This window comes from Carcharodon carcharias, chromosome 10, assembly GCF_017639515.1.
Source record: "Carcharodon carcharias isolate sCarCar2 chromosome 10, sCarCar2.pri, whole genome shotgun sequence".
Classification (NCBI taxonomy): Eukaryota; Metazoa; Chordata; class Chondrichthyes; order Lamniformes; family Lamnidae; genus Carcharodon; species Carcharodon carcharias.
Window position 1 is genome coordinate 150,571,097 of NC_054476.1, and position 20,250 is coordinate 150,591,346.

At 44.8% G+C, this 20,250-nt stretch overlaps 1 protein-coding gene across 8 annotated transcripts in view; it reads right to left on the reverse strand.

The window, feature by feature from the left end:
- Positions 1–382: 382 nt before the first annotated feature.
- The window catches only part of LOC121283186 (aldehyde dehydrogenase, dimeric NADP-preferring-like), a 35,051-nt gene continuing 15,183 nt past the window's right edge, over positions 383–20,250 (reverse strand). For all 8 annotated transcript variants that reach the window (XM_041197416.1, XM_041197418.1, XM_041197419.1 and 5 more), the window contains exons 5-11: positions 11,358–11,566; positions 10,891–11,008; positions 8,917–9,058; positions 6,592–6,758; positions 4,717–4,816; positions 3,363–3,606; positions 383–2,778 (exon numbers count right to left, since the gene is read on the reverse strand). In XM_041197416.1, coding sequence (XP_041053350.1) covers positions 3,419–3,606; positions 4,717–4,816; positions 6,592–6,758; positions 8,917–9,058; positions 10,891–11,008; positions 11,358–11,566 — 924 coding nt within the window. In that variant the 3' untranslated portion in view covers positions 383–2,778; positions 3,363–3,418. The remainder of the gene's footprint in view (positions 2,779–3,362; positions 3,607–4,716; positions 4,817–6,591; positions 6,759–8,916; positions 9,059–10,890; positions 11,009–11,357; positions 11,567–20,250) is intronic.

The window sequence follows — 20,250 nt, forward strand, 5'->3', positions numbered from 1 at the left end:
TAAAGTCACATGTAGTCCAGACCTGGTAAGGACGGCAGATTTCCTTCTCCAAAGGGCATTAGTTATGTTAGTTAGCTTTTAATTTCAGATTTTTATTGAATCCAAATTTCACCATCTGCTGTGGTGGGATTCAAACCCAGGTCACCAAAACATCATCCTCGGAGCCCAGTGACAATACCACTAATGCCACCATCTCCGCACTAGCCTGACCAGTGAATACTGTGGGACCATCACTTAAATCTGACTCATCACTTAATGTTAACTAAGTTAACGTTAACAAATTGTGCTCTTGACACTTTCCCACAAGATTGTGACAGCTACAGACGTGATTTGCCACTTAGCTCATCTTCATTTAACCATCCAAATTTCACATTCATATATGTTTAATTATATAAGTAATTTTTAATACAGAAAAGATACTTGTGACTTGTGTTGTGTTACATGAAACTTTTAAAAGCACAGGAATTGCTGCGGGGTGGCAGTGCAAGGGACTCAAAGCAAAACAGGAGGAAGAACCCCTGGCCTATAACATCGTAGTGAGGGCATTGCCTTTGTCACAAGCTCATCTCATCCTTGAAAAATCTCAGGAGAGTTATACAGACTTCAGGACAGATACAACGCCAATTCAGTTAGCAAGGGCTAAATTCAGAGGACATAAACTTGGCATGTGTTCACTAGCTGTTGAAAATGATGAGGAATTTGGCAGGGTAGATAAGAATAAACTATACTCTCATTGTGGGGTGATCCATGGAACAAGGGGGCAAGCTGTTAAAATTAGAGCCAGACTACTTTGGAACAAAAGACTTGCATTTATACAGCACCTTTCATGACCTCAGGACTTCCCAAAGCGCTTCACAGCCAATTATGTACTTGAAGTGCAATTACTGTTGCAACATAGGAAACACAGCAACCAAACTGTTCATATCAGTCTCTCACAAGCAGCAATGAGGTGATGTGGTTTTGTGATGTTGATTGAGGGATAAATATTGGCCAGGACATCAGGGCTAACTCCCCTGCCCTTCTTCAAAGCAGCACCATGGGATCTTTTCTATCCCTCTGAGACGGCAGTCAGGAACTCCTTTTAATGGTTCATGCAAAAGATAACACCAACCAAGAATGCAGCACTCCCTCCCCACTGCACTAGCAGCGTCAGCCTCGACTCCTGTGCTCAAGTCTCTGGAGTGGAACTAGAACCTTCTGATAGAAGTGTGCATCTCGTGACAACGGAGTCTAATGTGCAAAAGGGCATTCTCAACAATGAATTTCTGGATTACAATTGGGAAAGCAAAAAAGGTCACAGTCATATGACCGAGCAGTCTGATAAACAACTGCAGTCCACAACTGTTTTCTTTTGACAGACAGGGACTGCACTAAAGGCAGGAGTTAGCAGGTGGAGAATTCAAACAGCTGCTCCTGACAGCTTTGGCCTAGAGTTACTCTGACCCTGTTGCATTTTCAGACCCATCCAATCAAGGTCAACCATTGAAGGTATAATAAAATTTAACAGATAAGACACATCCTAAAAATACCTCAGGGTGCTAGGACCAAGGCCGTAAGTATGGATAAAAGCAAAATACTGCGGACGCTGGAAATCTGAAATAAAAACAAAGGGCTGGAAAAACTCAGCAAGTCTGGCATCATCTGTGGAGACAGAAACAGAGTTAACAGTGCGAGTCCGATGTGACCCTGTGAAGGATAGAGTGTATATTGGACTCGAAACGTTAACACACTTTCTCTCTCCAGGAGTATATAGGTTAGGAAGAGAACAGTTGAGCGGCCCAGTAAATTTAGATCACATTTCTCCCAGCCAGTCCCACTAGCCCAAGTTTTCGTTTGCCTGCCTGAGACTTCAAAAAGAAGTCGGGTGTCAAGGCAGGAGAGCTGGAATAGAGGCACTGATCTTTCCTCGTGGGGGATATTACTCGCCATAATGCTACGCTGCTGAGCTCCTCCTCCCATTGTCCATAATGCTACACTGCTGAGCTCCTCCTCCCATTGTCCATAATGCTACGCTGCTGAGCTCCTCCTCCCATTGTCCATAACACTACACTGCTGAGCTCCTCCTCCCATTGTCCATAATGCTACACTGCTGAGCTCCTCCTCCCATTGTCCATAACACTACACTGCTGAGCTCCTCCTCTAATTGTCACTTCTTGGGTGAGTCATGCATCCTTGGTCTGGGGAGAGGGTGCAGTGAAGAGCGGAGGAGAAATGCTGTACAGGAGAGGGCTGGCCGCTGAGGTGCCACACGCATGTGACTTGGCTACGATCAACAGGATTCCGAATGCAGTTTGGCCTTCTCCAAATTTACAGAACAAATCTAGTTAATAGTGAGAGGGTATAACATCTGTAAGCTACTAACCTTGTCACTCCATCTATAAATTTATTACAAGTGAATTAGCAATTAAACGTTAGTAAAAATAAAAACCATGGTTCAAAACTAATGTCATTGTTAACCAGTTAAAACTTAATATACACCAGATAAAGAATATCAGAGAAATTACAGTACGGCCTATCTTGTCTGTGCCAGTACTAGCTCTTCCACTAGGGTCATTGAAATGTGATTGGAAAAGCATAATAGTTTATTGGGGTGTACAAAATGGAAGAGTTAGGGTACTGGAGACCTGCTAGTTTGGTCAGTTTTTCCCCAGATTTTGATCAACTCCAATTTTCCCTATGAATCTGAGGTTCAGTACACATCATCACCTCTCAGGTTTATCAGGTGGTCAACGTAATGTAGTCGTGTTGTTTATCTCCTGTGTGCCTTAGGTAGTAAAGCTGGAAGACAAAACAAAAAGGTGCAGAGTTAGAATTAAACGTTCTTTACCCAAACTCTTAGCAATGTGAGTGATTCCCCCTCTCTCCCACATGTATCAGCTTCTCGCTAGGGAACAGCCCTGGGGACCTCATCCAAGCGGCCACTCTTCAGTCTCGAGTTCAAGATAGTAATGGTCTCACAGGAGCATCAGTAAATCTTAGAATATTCAGTCTACCAAGAAATGCATTTGACTGGCATTCACTCTGTCTCCAGGGTTTGTTGGCCGCTGGGTTTTATCTGTAGAATGTAGTGCAATAACCTGCCCAAGCTTCTTTGACATAACTAACCAAAAGAGTGACCTCTAGCACCAAGGGGGACAAGGGCAGGAGGGGGGAGCATTAACCTCCAAGGTCAGACACCATCCTGACATGAAAATATATTCATTGTTCCTTTACTGTCACTGGGTCGAAACCCTGGAACTCGCTCCCTAACAGCACTGTGGAAATACTTTTACCAGATGAACTGCAGCGGTTCAGGTCAGCAGGTCACCACCACCTTCTCAAACGGTAACTAGGGCTGGTTAATAAATGCTGGTCTTGCTTACATAAAAGCCCTACTTTGTGCGGCACCCAGTGATCCCAGTGCTGCAATCGCAACGAGTCACATTGTTGTGCATCCTCCACGTTTGCTCATCAGCCACAGGGTCCATTTTCGCTTCGAGTCAGTAGCAGGCGCGTAGCGGACACTGTTCATGTTTTCGAAACCCAGCGACTTCAGCACACAAGCACGCCGGTGGCTGAACGTCTCAAAGCCGAATTTGCCATGGTACGCCCCAATGCCACTTGCACCTGGGAGCAAACAACAGAGAGAGAACATGGTATAAAAACACCAGGGCACCTTCTGTAGTGTCCCAAATAATCAAGTCCTATAATATGTTACCAGGTGGAACTTAGTTAAGACCACAAAGGTTAATGGCTAAGTACACGCAGTTAAGAGTATTGTTTTTACTTTGGGGCAAGGATAAAGTGGGATTAGGTTGGAAGATGTTTTATGAGTTTTAGCCTGCAGTTCTACCCAGGCATGAAAACATCTCTGGGGTCTTCCAGTCACCACTTGGCTGCATCGTATGATGGCAGCTCTGTACATTTCTCCACCCACCCAGCCCCCACCCCCAAGTTGGATGGGCCAGAATGATTTATTTTGCATTTATTTTGTGAGCAATGCTGTGCACAGTTCAATCTCCCATCTGGAAAGTGAGCTGTCTTCTGCAAACAGCAAATCCCCCAGTTGGGGAAAAAGCGCCAACAACTGGACTGATGGCAGCTTATGGTCCAACCACGGTCATTCCCGTCATGTTTCTAACTTGAGAGCAGGATGGTTAATCGGTTGATAATATCTGGAGTACCAGGGCAGTGTTTGTGCCCTATAATGTTTAGATTGTGAGAAATTAATTGTAGGAACCAGATCTTCTCACGTTAAAAAAATAGGTACAATTTTCTGTGCTTTCTCCTTGACTCCAGTGTCACTCATCATTATCCCATTATTACAAGGGGCAAGCAAAGCAGAGGGCATGAGGAGAAAGGAAAGCCACTGTTATAATGGAGGAAACAGTGGCCAATTTGCACACAGCAAACTCTCAAACAGGATTGTGATAATTACCAGGTTACCTGTTTCTGAGATGTGATCAAAGTAGGAATATTGGCCAAGATAATGGGGAAAACTCTCTTGTTTTCCCTCGAAACAGTGTCCCCCAATAAATGCAAGAACAATACTGCTCAACCACCCTGTATCCTGAGCATGGCTTCCTTCTAGCCCCTGGTACCAATATGGGGAGCCAGTTCTGCAACAACATGGCCAGAGATGCCTTTTACTCAAGGATCTTTTTCTACTCTTCCCAATGTTGCTCATTCAATCCGACCCATCCTGCAGGACAGACAAGAACCAGGGTCTGGACTCACCAACACCCCCAAACGGCAATGTGTCGACAGTGTAATGGATCATGCAGTCGTTGGCGGTTACACCACCGCTGGAAGTCTCTGCGATCATCCTCTTTATTAACTGTGGGGAGAGATGGAAATAATCCTCAGTTATAACATAGAATAATCCAGTTACACCAGACCCAAGGGCTACAGTTGGAGAGTAACTCACCTCCTGACTCCACAAAGCCTGTCCACCATCTACAAGACACAAGTCAAGAGTGTGATGGAATACTCTCCATTTGCCTGGATGAGTGTAGCCCCTACAACACTCAAGAAGTTCGACGCCAGCCAGGACAAAGCAGCCCACTTGATTGGAATCCCATCTACCACCAGCACAGAGCGGTAGCAAGTGCATACCATCTACAAGTTGCAGTGCAGCAACTCACCAAGGCTCCAATGACAGCACCTTCTAAACCTTCAACCTCTACCACCTCGACCTCTACCATCGGGAACGACAAGGGCAGCAACGCATGGAACCGTCAGCACCTCAGCCACTCACTATCCTGACTTGGAAATATATCACTGTCTCTTCACTGTCACTGGGTCAAAATCCTGGAACTCTCTCCCTAACAGCACTGTCGGTGTACCTACATCAAATGGACTGCAGCGGTTCAAGAAGGCAGCTCACCACCACCTTCTCAAGGGCAACTCGGGATGGACACTAAATTCATCCGATGAATGAATACAAAAAATATTGTGTGTTTCCTCAATGTTAAATGTTACTGCTGTAGAAACATGGTTTGAAACTACCTGCGCTTATAATCACACTTTAATATAATAAAATATCCAAAAGACCTAGAAACATAAAAATTTAACGAGATGTTAGGACAAGCAACCAAAAGCTTGGTCATGGGCATAGGTTGAAACAGCATTGCAAGAGTAAGAGAGGGGTGGAGAGGTAGAGAGGTTTAAGGAGGGTGTTACAGAGCTCAGGGTTGATATGGCTTAAGGCACATCTCCTCATGGTCATGCTGTGACCCAGTCTGGCATCACACACCTCCAACGTTATCCTTCTCACAGCAGCAACGTCAAAGACCCACAGGTATCTTGTCTCCCTGGATTTTCACCCCAGGTTTGGTTTACATCACGGAATGACCAGGAAATGAGTGTCAGCACCAAAAAGAAAAGACCAACTTTAAATGAAGGCTGTGTGGAAGCATCACATGTTGGGAGTTCACAGAAACAGCTTCCTTCACAACCGGTTCCTCATCTCAGCTGAGCTACAGCAGTGAGGCTGTAAGTTAGAGGTAGGCTCTCTCTCTCTCTCTCTCTCTCTCAATAGGGGGTGGCCGAGAAGAGGGGGGAGCATCCTCGGCCACTTACGGACCTTCCGGGATGACCTGGGAAGACATTGCTGACCTGTCCTCAAGGGTTTGGAGGGTTCAAACACAACTTCCATTTGGGATTTGGCTCCGTTTTCCATTTTCTTCCTGAAGGAATTCAGTCCTTGCTGTGACATAGTTCCCCAGGCGTCAGGAACCCATTGGTACTTCATTCGGATTCAGATAGGGAATCACCAGGCTGGTCAAGCATGGCTCACTCGGTAGGGATCGTTGCAGGGGGTGGGAACCCTGGTTAATTTGTCCCTTTCCCCCCCAGGCCGAGCTGAGATCAGGTAACTCATCACAGACCCAGGATTAAACCTGAGGCCTTTTCCTGGTCTGACTGGGTCAGACACTCACTGCATTAACTGGCTTCTCGTCTCCCAAGTCGTGCACACAAAAGTTAAGACACTGAAATAAATATATGTCCAATTTTTAAATGGCAGATAGCAGCTAGAGTGTTCAAGGTCTAAGAGAGCAACCCAGGAAACACAAACCCAGACCATCCAGTCTTAGAAGTTGCAATCCTCACCTTTTTGTTGTGAGAGAAGATGTAGAGAGCCAGAGGCTTGTCCCTCTTGTTGATGAAGCCAATGGCCTCGTCTGCACTACCGGCCGTGACTATAGGCAGCAATGGGCCAAAGATCTCCTCCTGCATAATCCTGGAGTCGGGATCCACATCGGTCACAATTGTGGGAGCTGAGCAAATATTAACAAGAGGCTCCGTTTAGCAATGGAAAGGACCATTGATCAATAAAAGGTCAAAAACCGATGGCAATCGGATTGGAATCCTTCACAGCCCCATCTGTCCCCGGGCCTCTGCCAACTCCCCCGGGCACAGCCAGCCGAGAGCGGGTTCACTAATCTCCCTCACTTCTCTACAGAAGGAGCTTCTCTCCAATCAGTGCCCCTCAGAATACTCAGGACTGGGATGTTAGCAGAATGGGCCATAGGGATGGGATGTGGAAAATATAGAGTCACCGCTTCCAAATTCTTTGGCCCCATATCCATGGAGAAGCCACCAATATAAGTACAGGGAATAACTCACAAGGTGAGGGAAGATTAAAGTTCGGCTGCCATTGTGCAGCGTCCAGCCTCTAGTCTCCCTATCGCACCCCCCACCCCATTCCCGATCCACAGCCGAGCCCACCCTCAGCCAGTGCTCTAATCTGGACACCTCCCTCACCCAAGTCTTGGCCCTGCCTCTGCTCCTCTCTCCAGTCAGTAGCACTGCAGAAAGGCAGCGGGTCAGCTGTTCAGGCAGCCCGACTTTAGTTCACAAACTCACTGCTGGCGAAATAAAATGCAGGAGAAGTCGGGGTGGATGAGCTCACAATGTGACCCCACTTACCTCACTGACGCTAGGGCTGGGGAAGGAGGAAGCCAGACCTACAGAGATGGACACAAGGGGATGTGCCTCAAGGGCCCTGGGGTTGGGAGGCACACAGGGAGTGGTGTGATGAAGGGGATAAAGGGCGTCTCCATGTCTCAGAAAGCCAGCTGTGCTCAGGCATTAAAACAGAAGCCCTGTCTGCCCTCTCAATGGATGAAAAGGATCCCATGGCACTATTTCAAAGAAGAGCACAGAGTTTTCTCCAGTGTCCTGGCCAATATTTAATGCTCAAAATCAACATTACAGAAAAAAAAACACACCATCTGGTAATTATCACATTGCTGTTTGTGGGAGCTTGCTGTGCACAAATTAGTTGGCATGTTTCCTACATTACAACAGTGACTAAACTTCAAAAAAACAAAGTAAAATTTCAAAATTCTCCATCGATACCAAACTTGGGGCAGTGGGGGTGAGGATGATACCAAGCGACTGAAAAAGAGGACATATGTAAGCTGGCAGAATGGACAGACAAGTGACAGATAGAATTTAATACAGAGAAGTGTGAGGTGGTGCATTTTTGCAGAAGCGATAGGGAGGCATGATTTAGACTTGATGGCACAGTTCTAAAGAGTGTACAGGAACAAAGGCACTTGGGGGTTCCTGCGCATTGATCTTTGAAAGTGGCATAACATCTTGAAAGAATAGTTAGCAAAACATTTTATTTTTGGGGTTCATAATTAGAGATATTGAGTACAAAAAGCAGGGAAGTGACGCTGAACCTGTACAAAAAACACTGGTTAGGCCACGACTAGAGTACTGTATCCTGTTCTGGTCACCGCACTATAGGAAGGATGTGAGGGACATTGAGATGGTGCGGAGGAGATTTACCAGAATGATTTTAACTACAAAGTTAGATTGGAGAAACTGGAATTGTTCTCCTTGGAGCAGAGGAGATTTGATAGAGGTGTACAAGATTATGACAGGTTTGGATAAGGCAAACAAGGATAATTTGATCCCATTAGTTGATGTTACAAAAACTAAGGGATACAGATTTAAGGTTTTGGGAAAGGGGCGCAGGGGGAACGTGAGGAAGAACTCATTGCCCATGAGGGTGATGGAAGCAGAGACAGGGACAATCCAAAAATTTCAAATGGAAATTAGATGGGCACTTGAAGGAAATAAACTTGCAGGGCTACAGGGATAAAGCAGGGTCAAATGGGACTGACTGGACTGATCCATGGAGAGCCGGCATAGACTAGATGGGCCAAATGGCCTCCCCTGTGCTGTAAATGGCTATGACTTCATCAGCTGTAATGCATTTTGGGATGTCTGGCAGTTGTGAGAGGTGCTATATAAATATCAGTCATTTTTTTTTAAACAGAATGTTATTAAGAGTGTAACATGGGTCAACTCTGTTCTGTATGAGAATATTGACCCAGACTGCCTCGTGCTGATATTGGGGTAAAAGTTACTGTGCAGCTAGGTTAATGGTTACACTTCACCCACCACAGCCTATACAAGTACCTATGTAAAGCTCCTCTTCATCACTCTGACCACCGTACACCACGTTCACTCCCTCCAGCAAAGACATCAGTCTCTTAAAATGCCGCTGGTTGACAATACGCCCATAGTCCGGGGACTTCTGCGGATCATTTCCATAGAATTCCTGGAACAAACAAAGTCAGGAATGGTCAGATCGGGAACACTCCAATGGCCAACTCAATGCAAAACACAAGGAGGCGCTGTCTAATTGAGTGGATCAATAATAAGGAATTAGACACAAGAGGGCAGCAAGTGTGGGCATCAGTCAAACCTTTTGCCGAAATTAATCCATTATCAAAGTGAAGTCAATGGTGACCACACACATTAGAGTTTTGTATAAAGTTCTACAGTTTCTCTTGGAATTCAAATTCTCAAAATGGTCTGTGAAAATTCTGGGAATTAGGTTTAACAAACTGGTACAAAACAAAAACAGAATTACCTGGAAAAACTCAGCAGGTCTGGCAGCATCGGCGGAGAAGAAAAGAGTTGACGTTTCGAGTCCTCATGACCCTTCGATTGGGAAGAGTGACAATAAAGCTGAAACAGAAAATGCTGTAACTCTTTTTCTGAAAAAGAGTCATACAGACTCGAAATGTTAACTCTGTCTTTCTCTCCAAAGATGCTGAGTTTTTCCTGCATTTTCTGTTTTTGTTTCAGATTTCCAGCATCCGCAGTATTTTGCTTTTACCTATTGTGACAATGAAACTGTTGGATTGGCATAAAACTCCGACTGGGTCACTAATGTGCTTCAGGGAAGGGAACGCACCATCCTCACCTGGTCTGGCCCCACGTGACTCCAGGCACACACTAACATGGGTGACCTTTATCCGCCCTTGGATGTGAACCAATCAGTTGCAAGCAAATTATTACCAATGGTTCAAGAATGAAACACAACATCATCTTCTCAAAAGCATCTCTGGATTGCCAATAAACGCCAGCCTTACCAGTGATGCCCACAGCCAGGGACTGAATTAATCAAAACCAAAAACTTGCTCATGGCACAATCCCTTCCTCCATTCAGAGGAATCTCATCTCCCTTCAGATTCCTCGAGCTGCTGGAACGGGTGAGTGACTCAGGGTCATCTCCATGACTGCAACAGCAGACAGACCGTCTACAGATACTTCAAACACTGGGGCCCTGTTCATTCAAACAGGGATTATGGAGGTGATTTGTTTAAAATTTAAAAGTGATGGGATTGATAGAAACCGGCAAATTCCAGTGGGTGGAAGTCAAGAACGAGGGGACATGAGAATAAAGTTAAACATTATGAGTAAGAGCAAAGAGGAGGTGAGATATTTGTTTTGCACAGACAGCTTGGAGGTCATGCATTACACCAGTGGAATTAGTGATTGAATCAGAAACCACATCAACATTTTATCAACATTTAGGAAGAGGTTTGATAAGTGGTTTAAGGAAAAACAGAGGGATAAAAGGGATCAGGTCAGGCACATTGGATAAGGATGTGTAGGGGATAAACACCAACACAGACTGACTGGACCTATCAGTGTTGTAATTCTGATGTATTATATCCTCAAGAATCGAATAAACACTATAATTGTTACCGCATTTAAACCTCAGCTACAGGATTGTCACACAACCGGTTGGCTTAACACAGATTGAAGCGAATCATTGTGAAGACAACTCACTTCTGAGGGTGACTCCCACCTAAACCTGAACCGAATTCTCTTCTTTCAGGTGCCAACTGACCTGCTGCCACTGCCTCAAGGACACAAGAAATAGGAGGCAGAGTAGGCCATTCAGCCCATCGAGCCTCTCCACCATTCCATAAGATCATGGCTGATCGGATTGTGGCCTCAAATCCATTTTCCCGCCTGTCCCTCATAACTCTCAACTCTTCTGTCAATCAAAAATCTGTCTAACTCAGCCTTGAATATATTCACTGACCCAAAATATCACTGCTCGCTAAAGACTAATGATCCTCTTTTTAAACTCACGATAATATTTGTGCAGATCTTCTTCACCACTTCATCTTGGATGCTTTTATCACACAAGATGTAATCTGGAGCGATGCAGGTCTGTCCACAGTTAGAGTACCGCCCCCATGCGATGCGTCTACAAAGGATAAACAAATTATTCACAAAAAGAACTCATTCAGGGCTAATGTTTTCATAATTCAAATTATACTCCTAAAACTACAGAACTTCACAGCGTTCAAGGAAGCTATTCCCCACTTTGTGCCTCATCTAACTGCCCACACTTTCCCCATAACCCACTATTGAACCCATGCTGTGCCTTTAATGGGACTGTCAGGTGGGACAGAATATAGCTCCTCCAAGCACTACACGGGTTGGATAGAGTAAAGTTCCCTCTACACTGCTGCAGATGTATGCCTCAAGTCCATACTCAGGTCACTTGCCAATTGCAGCATCGAGACACTTTCCACCCTCAGTAAGAAACCAACCTGCAGGCTACGTTCAGATCACAGTCGCTGTCAATGTAACACGGACTTTTCCCTCCAAGCTCCAGGGTCACGGGGGTCAGATGTTTAGCCGCAGCCTCCATTACAACCCTGCCGATGTTGGTACTGCCCGTAAAGAAGATGTGATCAAACTGCTGCTTCAAGAGTTCAGTTGTCTCCTCCACCCCCCCATTAATGACAGGGTAGAGGTCCTGGATGAAGAAAGATATTTGAAGATTTTAAAAAAAACACAATCTATTTACCTTGTCCCAAAGACCACAGTTATACTGTCAATTGCTCAACCAAAAAACAAAGGGGAGGTTTTCTAGGAACATGACACTCAGCACTGCAGGCTCTTTAGACAGCACCTTCCAAACCCACAACCTCTACCAACCAGAAGAACAAGAACAGGAGATACATGGGAACACCACCACCTGCAAGATCCCCTCCAAGCCACCCACCATCCTGATTTGGAAATCTATCGCTGTTCCTTCACTGTCGCTGGGTCATAATCCTGGAACTCCCTCCCTAATAGCACTGTGGGTGTACCTACACCACATGGACTGTAGCAGTTCAAGATGGCAGCTCATCACCAACTTCACAAGGGCAACTAGGGATGGGCAATAAATGCTGGCCCAGCCATCTCGAGTGAATAGAAAAACTCAGTCCCTCAAATTTACCCCAGCATTCAGGTAGGTCTGTACCTCAGCTCCACATCTCAACAGATTGACGTGAACGTGCAGTTATACGTTCACATCCATTTTTCTGCAATGTGCAAAACTGAACTGTTTGAATTGAAGACCGATAAAAGAATAGGAAAGTTCTGGTAAACTTTTCTTTTCTCCCCAGTTACCAGACCATTAATCCCGATAACACCAGCTCAAATTCCATCATGCCAGTTCGAGGGAAAAGTAAAATGTGGAAAATAGAAAGCTGGCATCAGGAGAAAAAGTGACGATGAAGCTTTTAGATTGTTGTAAAAAAAAACCTGACTGATTTGTCAGTGCCCTTTAGTGAAGGACACCTGTCCTCCTTACCCAGTCTGGGACAACATGAGACTCCGGCGACAAGCCAGCATCGTCGAATCTTAATGACCCTCTGAAGTGGGCCAATTATATCAAGCTGCCACCATAGCAGTTCAGGAAAGACTAACTTGTATTTATATAGCATCTTACACATCCACAGGGTATCCCAAAGCACTTTACAACAGTGACTATACTTCCTTGGCTGTAATGCAGGGAAATGTAGCAGCTACTTTGTGCACAACAATGTGATGGTGACCAGAGACTCATTTTTTAACTGATGTTGCTTTGATTGAGGGTAAGTATTGGCCATGATACCAACAATTACTCTCCTGCTCTTCTTTGAAGAGTACCGTGGGATCTTTTGCATTCTTCTGAAAGACGGGAGGGAGCCTCGGTTTAGTATCTCATCCAAAAGAGAGCACCTCTGACAGTCTAGCACTCCACCAGCACTGCACTGAAATGTCGGCCTAGGCAAGTTCTGGTGTACTTTTTTTTTGCCCCAGTTACCAGAGTATTAATCTCAATAACTCAACCTCAAATTCCATCATGCCAGAGAAAAGTAAAATGTGGGAAAGAGAAAGCTGAGAACAGGGGGAAAAAAAGTGGCAATGAAGCTTTTGGATTGTTGTAAAACAAAACCTGACTGATTCATCATATTCACTCAGGCTCAGAACAAAGATAAGTGCTGCCCGCTGAGCTGTGGTCGACAGTGTCAGGCTCCCCTTCACCTTCTCAGGATAATAGGTGTCAGCCTTGCCAGTGACAGCCATGCCTTGAGGCAGAGTTGGAACTGTTGAGCAGCAAGGGTCTACGACGACGGTCAACAATAGTGGAAATGTTCCCATCAGCAGATAGGCAGCTGGGCTATAGAATTGCGGATCAATAGAATTTTGGGGGAATTAGGGACAGATCCGAAAATAGATCAAAGGCTCGCTCTACCTGAAAAAATCAGGGCCCTGATTTACAGCATTAGGCAAAAAGAGCACAGATGGGAAAAGTGACAGCAGCAGTAGCTGATACCACTAATAGTAGCACAGTAATAAGACTGCAGAGTCACTTAAATGAATGGCAAAATTCAATAAAATAGCATTCACTCAAATTTTTAATGAGCACAATACTCAAGAACTAGCCAAGACATGTCTAGCTTGCCGACGCAAGCACAGAAAACATTGCAAATGAGCAGCAGGTCATTCAGAGTTTGAGTCAAGTTAACGTTTTGTCCGTAGTTTGAAGAGAGCCCACACTCAAAGCAATATCCTGACCTTTAACCCTTTTCAGACACTGAGGGGTCTACAGGCTGTCCCAGTGTTTTCTGCTGAGATGTCCAGTTTCTTTTCCCTGTCTAGTGTGGCCACATGTCATTGCTGTCGGGAACAAAGCAGGTGCAAAACGGACACTCATTATCAGGTCTCTCTGCCCCCACCATCCCAAACTTCAAATTGGACTTCGATGGGGACACAATTTCACCAGTCAGTTCTCCTTTAGCAGCAGCAGTGTGGGCAAGTGATGTTAAAAATTGGATGAGTTTCCTTGTAATATGCCTTTAAGGGATAGCAGCACGACATCATTAGAAGGGAAACATGTCATGTGGCCCAGTCTTAGTTTCACTTTAGCTTTGAGCAGAGCACATACACTCAGCTCTATTGCTTTCAAGCTTTATACTTATGTATAACTGTTCTCATGTGCCTTGTCTTACTAAATGAACCCACAATGTGTTTACCTGATCCCTTATGAGCGATTGGTAACTTGTGCCCTGTGCAATAAATAAGCTCAAGGTATTATATCATCATAATAACATGACATGGTGATCAGCAGTGGTGAGACAGCTGGCAGCAGGATTAAGTACAGGTACAACATGGTGAACAGCCTCAGATTGTGCTATATGGCATGAGAAGACCCTCGGCATTTTGGTCAGACCGCAACGAAATCACAGCGTTGGAGAGTGTTGAGAATGTAGTGTGCTGACTGCTAAGAAAAAAGATTTAGAGACACAGCAGTGAGCTAGTGCTTAAATGAAGAGTTGGTAAGCAGACTGATCTCTCGTGATGAGACTGCAGCGCTTGGCCTGTCAGTTCTGTGAGTGGGTCAGCATGTCGAGAGGACCAGCACCTGGTTAGCTCAGTCAGGAAAGGCGAGTGACCAGGGTGTGGATCGATAATGAGCAAGGGAGAGTTAAATAGGGAAAAAAACAAACAAAACCCATCATAAAAATAGGGCCAGAGAAAGTTGCAATTAAAACCGGTGGCTTCAGGAGTTGCAGAACAATAAATTGAATAAAAAACAAATACACCATTACTCAGTGGTGCATTTCTGCCACAACTAGACTTTGTGGGTGGGGCTTCGGAGATGCCTGCAAAAGCAGCTACAGCGACACTCATCCCAGATACCACAGAAGGAAGGAAGGTGAGATGGATATTGTCAGAATGTGCACAAAATTTTCCAGTTTAAATTGGAATTCAGCTGACCTACAATCTGAATTCAAAATGTTTAAACAGTGTACAGAGCTATGGTTTCTTGATTCAGGTGCGTCTGAGCCAGACAAGCAAGCCATAAACATTTGCCGAACAATTGGCAATGAAGGTCTACAAAGGCTGAACACATCAGGATCCTCAAAAGAGATGGACTAACTGGAAGACCAGTTCAGAATCATGTTAAAAAAAAAACTTATGCATTAATCGAATGAGTTCATGTCATTTCGACAACAGCCTACAGAATCCATAGACCACTTCATCAGCAGATGCCGAGAAAAGGGTACGTACTGTGATTTTTCAAACACAGAGCTAGCAGACAGAATTGTTGAGTTTTCGTATGTATCCACCCCATGGATGCATTCCAGAAAGATCTGCTAGACGAGCCATCGAACACTTACTCAAGGATGGATGCAAATACAAAGCGGTCCTTGCAGGTTGACAAAGCTTACAAGTTTGAAGTACAAACCCAATTGTTGACATATTCACTATAACACCCAAACCTAGCAAGACATGCTGAAGGTGTGGCCTTCTGCATGCACCAAGGAAATGCCCAGATTTTCACCAATTCTGCATGTGGCAGAAAGGACCATTGGCAGTGGTAGTGCACCAGAGCAAAGGCTGATTCAGCTACAAAGAGCCGTGTACTGATCCAAGCAGACTGGATACTACAGGTACCTTCAAGCAATAAGAATGATCATCCAATATTCTGTCAGAAACATCTACAAGATGATTGACAAACCATAAAATGACATGCACAATGTGACGGAGGGTAATGAACATGCTTCACAGTGTCAATCTCGTGGAAAACAGGTGCTGTCATGTCGTTCAAAGTGTTTGCCAAGATTTTAATTATCTGCCCTAAGAATGTTGGCAACTACTTGTTATTGAACGAGATTAATACAGGGGAAAGTGCCAACATACTACCTCTGAATTCTAAGAAACACATATCCACAGATGTGGAAGGTCATGATGAAGCCTACGACTGCAAAACTCTCAATGTACAACATTTTGCTAATTCCACGTGCAGGATCCATAGTCCTGGAGTGTAAGCATAATTAATCCATCCGGGTATCACAGATGCTCTACATCATGGAGACTAAAGGCCCGGTAATTGCAGGTCTACCGGCATGTCGGTAACCTCACACGAGTCACAGTCCATGGAATTGGTCATGCATCACAAGGCAGATCAACCTCAGAAATCATGCCCAGCATCACGGTTCATGATCCAACATTGAAATATCCAGAATGGTTTGACAAAAATTGGCAGTTTCAAGGGAGCTGCAACATTATGCTTGTAGGAGAATGCAAATCCGTCAGTTGATCCACCATGTAAGTACATACACGTACAAGACAAATTAGAAGTCAAACTTGACAAAATGGAGAAAGATGACGTCATTAGGAAAGTGCAAGAGCACACAGATTGGTGCAGCTCAATCACGTGTGTCATAAAGAAGCACAAAGCATTGAGTGTGCCTCAGTCAAAGATGTTTAAATGCAGAGATAAAAACAAAAAACTGTGGATGCTGGAAATCCAAAACAAAAACAGAATTACCTGGAAAAACTCAGCAGGTCTGGCAGCATCGGCGGAGAAGAAAAGAGTTGACGTTTCGAGTCCTCATGACGCTCCCACAGAACTGAGTGAATATGAGAGGGGTGAAATATAAGCTGGTTTAAGGTGGGGGGGAGAGAAGTGGTTGTAGAGACAAGCAAGTAGTGATAGGAACAGATAATCAAAAGATGTCACAGACAAAAGAACAAAAGAACAAAGAGGTGTTGAAGGTGGTGATATTATCTAAACGAATGTGCTAATTAAGAATGGATGGTAGGGCACTCAAGGTATAGCTCTAGTGGGGTTGGGGTGGAAAGACTAGATCGGCATAAAAGATTTAAAAATTATGGAAATAGGTGGAAAAAGAAAAATCTACATAAATTATTGGAAAAAACAAAAGGGAGGGGGAAGAAATGGAAAGGGGGTGGGGATGGAGGAGGGAGTTCAAGATCTAAAGTTGTTGAATTCAATATTCAGTCCGGAAGGCTGTAAAGTGCCTAGTCGGAAGATGAGGTGCTGTTCCTCCAGTTTGCGTTAGGCTTCACTGGAACAATGCAGCAAGCCAAGGACGGACATGTGGGCAAGAAAGCAGGGTGGAGTGTTAAAATAGCAAGACACAGGGAGGTTTGGGTCATCCTTGCGGACAGACCGCAGGTGTTCTGCAAAGTGGTCGCCCAGTTTACGTTTGGTCTCTCCAATGTAGAGGAGACCGCATTGAGAGCAACGAATGCAGTAGACTAAGTTGGGGGAAATGCAAGTGAAATGCTGCTTCACTTGAAAGGAATGTTTGGGCCTTGGACAGTGAGGAGAGAGGAAGTGAAGGGGTAGGTGTTGCATCTTTTGCGTGGGCATGGGGAGGTGCCATAGGTGGGGGTTGAGGAGTAGGGGGTGATGGAGGAGTGGACCAGGGTGTCCCAGAGGGAACGATCCCTATGGAATGCTGACAGGGGAGGTGAAGGGAAGATGTGTTTGGTGGTGGCATCATGCTGGAGTTGGCGGAAATGGCGGAGGATGATCCTTTGAATGCGGAGGCTGGTGGAGTGATAAGTGAGGACAAGGGGGACCCTATCATGTTTCTGGGAGGGAGGAGAAGGCTGGATGCGCTGGAGATGGGCCGGACACGGTCGAGGGCCCTGTCAATGACCGTGGGTGGAAAACCTCGGTTAAGGAAGAAGAAGGACATGTCAAAGGAACTGTTTTTGAAGGTAGCATCACCAGAACAGATGTGACGGAGGCGAAGGAACTGAGAGAATGGGATGGAGTCCTTACAGGAAGCGGGGTGTGAGGTGCTCTAGTCGAGGTAGCTGTGGGAGTCGGTAGGCTTGTAATGGATATTGGTGGACAATCTATCACCAGAGATTGAGACAGAGAGGTCAAGGAAGGGAAGGGAAGTGAGAGAGATGGACCATGTGAAAATGATGGAGGAGCGGAGATTGGAAGCAAAATTAATAAATTTTTCCAAGTCCCGACGAGAGCATGAAGCAGCACCGAAGTAATCATCGATGTACCAGAGAAAAAATTGTGGAAGAGGGCCGGAGTAGGACTGGAACAAGGAATGTTCCACATACCCCATAAAGAGACAGGCATAGCTGGGGCCCATGCGGGTACCCATAGCCACATCTTTTATTTGGAGGAAGTGAGAGGAGTTAAAGGAGAAATTGTTCAGTGTGAGAACAAGTTCAGCCAGACGAAGGAGAGTAGTGGTGGATGGGGATTGTTCGGGCCTCTGTTCGAGGAAGAAGCTAAGGGCCCTCAGACCATCCTGGTGGGGGATGGAGGTGTAGAGGGATTGGACGTCCATGGTGAAGAGGAAGCGGTTGGGGCCAGAGAACTGGAAATTGTTGATGTGACGAAAGGTGTCAGAGGAATCAGGGATGCTTAAATGCAGCTTTGAAATATTGCCCTTACAAAAAAAACAAAAGAGTTAAATCTGAGATTTGCAGGTACAAAAGTATCCTCAAAGCTTGATGCCAAGTATGGCTATTGGTCAGTACATCTCATGGAGAAGTCCCAAGAGCTTACTATATTTGTATTCTGTTCAGACAACGCTGTTTCCATCAACTTCTATTCGGGCTGTTAGCTGGGATCTCTTGCAAGCTCACATGAACTGCATTACATGTGCTGTACCAGGATGCATCTATATTTCAGGTGACATAGCTATTGTGGGAAGAATGAAGCAAGAACATGACCATAATCCACACTTATTGATGCGAGCGGCATGTAATGAAAGATTGACATTCAGTCTGAAATGCAACATCAACGTGCAGAGAAATTTCTTCAGCTCTATATATTCCAGTGCTGGATAAGGCCATTCCAACCCCAAGATAAGGACGATCTTTGAAGATGTCTAGGTCTCTTTAATTTCTTGTCTCCATACATTCCTAATCTTGCTCAAAAATCTTCCTCACTTAGGGAATTGTTGAGAAAGGATGTGCCTCTCCTGTGACGGGGAGACCACCAATACCTCTTCCAAGCACTGAAACAGTCATTATCAGAAGCATTGACATTGCAATCTTACAGTCCTAGGGAGATAACTACCCTGGAGATAGATGCCTCACAGAAAGGTCTAGAAGCATGCATACTACAAAAGGGCAAACCAACTGCATTTGATTCAAAATCTCACAGTTAGATTGTGTTACGGACAGTTTGTAATGCAATCCAACAGAGCGGAAAATGTTAGCTTTAGTGTTTGGGATCATCCATGTTCACATTTATTTGGCAAAAGATTTATGGTAGAGACTGGCTACACTGGAGATGATTTGGTGAAAACCATTGTCTAGTGCAGCTCCAAGATTGCAATGTCCGTTGATAAAGATTCAAGGTTACAACTGTGAGATTGGGTACAAGCCAGGTAACTTGATGGTCACATCAGATACACTTAGCAGATTGCCTAAGCCAGTGAAAACTGAAGATTTATCCTTAGATTTACAAGTTCTTTTCATTGACATCGAACTGGAAGATGTTCTCCAAATTGATCTGGTACATATTGCTGAACACAAATGCCAACAGCTACAAGAAGAAATGGCAGAAGATTCCATATGACAGAATCTGCTGAAAACCATCATCGAAGGATGGACTGATTCAATTCGGCATGTCCACAAACACGTGAGACTATTTTGGCCTGATCGGGATGAGTTAGGCATCTCTCAGGGAGTTATTTTTAAAGGTGGGCAGGTCATCATACTGGAATCTTTGTGATCTGAAATTCTTCAACAACTTCATCACTCACACATGGGCATAGAATAGACAAGAAGACTCACAAGAGAGACCATCTATTGGCTGGGTGTGAACAATGACATTGAAATCATCATGAAGAAGTGCGAGGCATGTCAAGTCAGCACAAAGAACCACTGATTCCGCATGAAGTTCTTACCACTTGGTCCAAAATTACATCCGATCTCTTTCATTTGTCGTCGACTTCTTTACCAAGTACCCCATTATTCAGCAACTGCACAATATGTCAAGCACAACTGTCATGCACACACTAAATACTCTCAGTTTATTTGGTGTGCCTGGGTAAATCATTACAGATAACGGTATGCAGTTTATTGGTAAGCCTTTTCAGGTTATGTGCAAGAAGGTGAATATCGATCACTGCTTCTCCTCGCTGTGGGTGTGCCTACACCACATGGACTGCAGCAGCTCAGGAAGGCAGCTCACCACCAGCTTCTCTATGGCATTTCGGGATGGGCAATAAATGCTGGTGTAACCAGCGATGCCCACATCCCATGAACGAATAAAAAAAGCCCAAGATCTAATGGCCTAGCTGAATCAGTGGTTTGAACAGTGAAATCCCTAATTCTCACATCTCGACAGACCAAGCAAGATTTACACATTGCAATGTTACATCT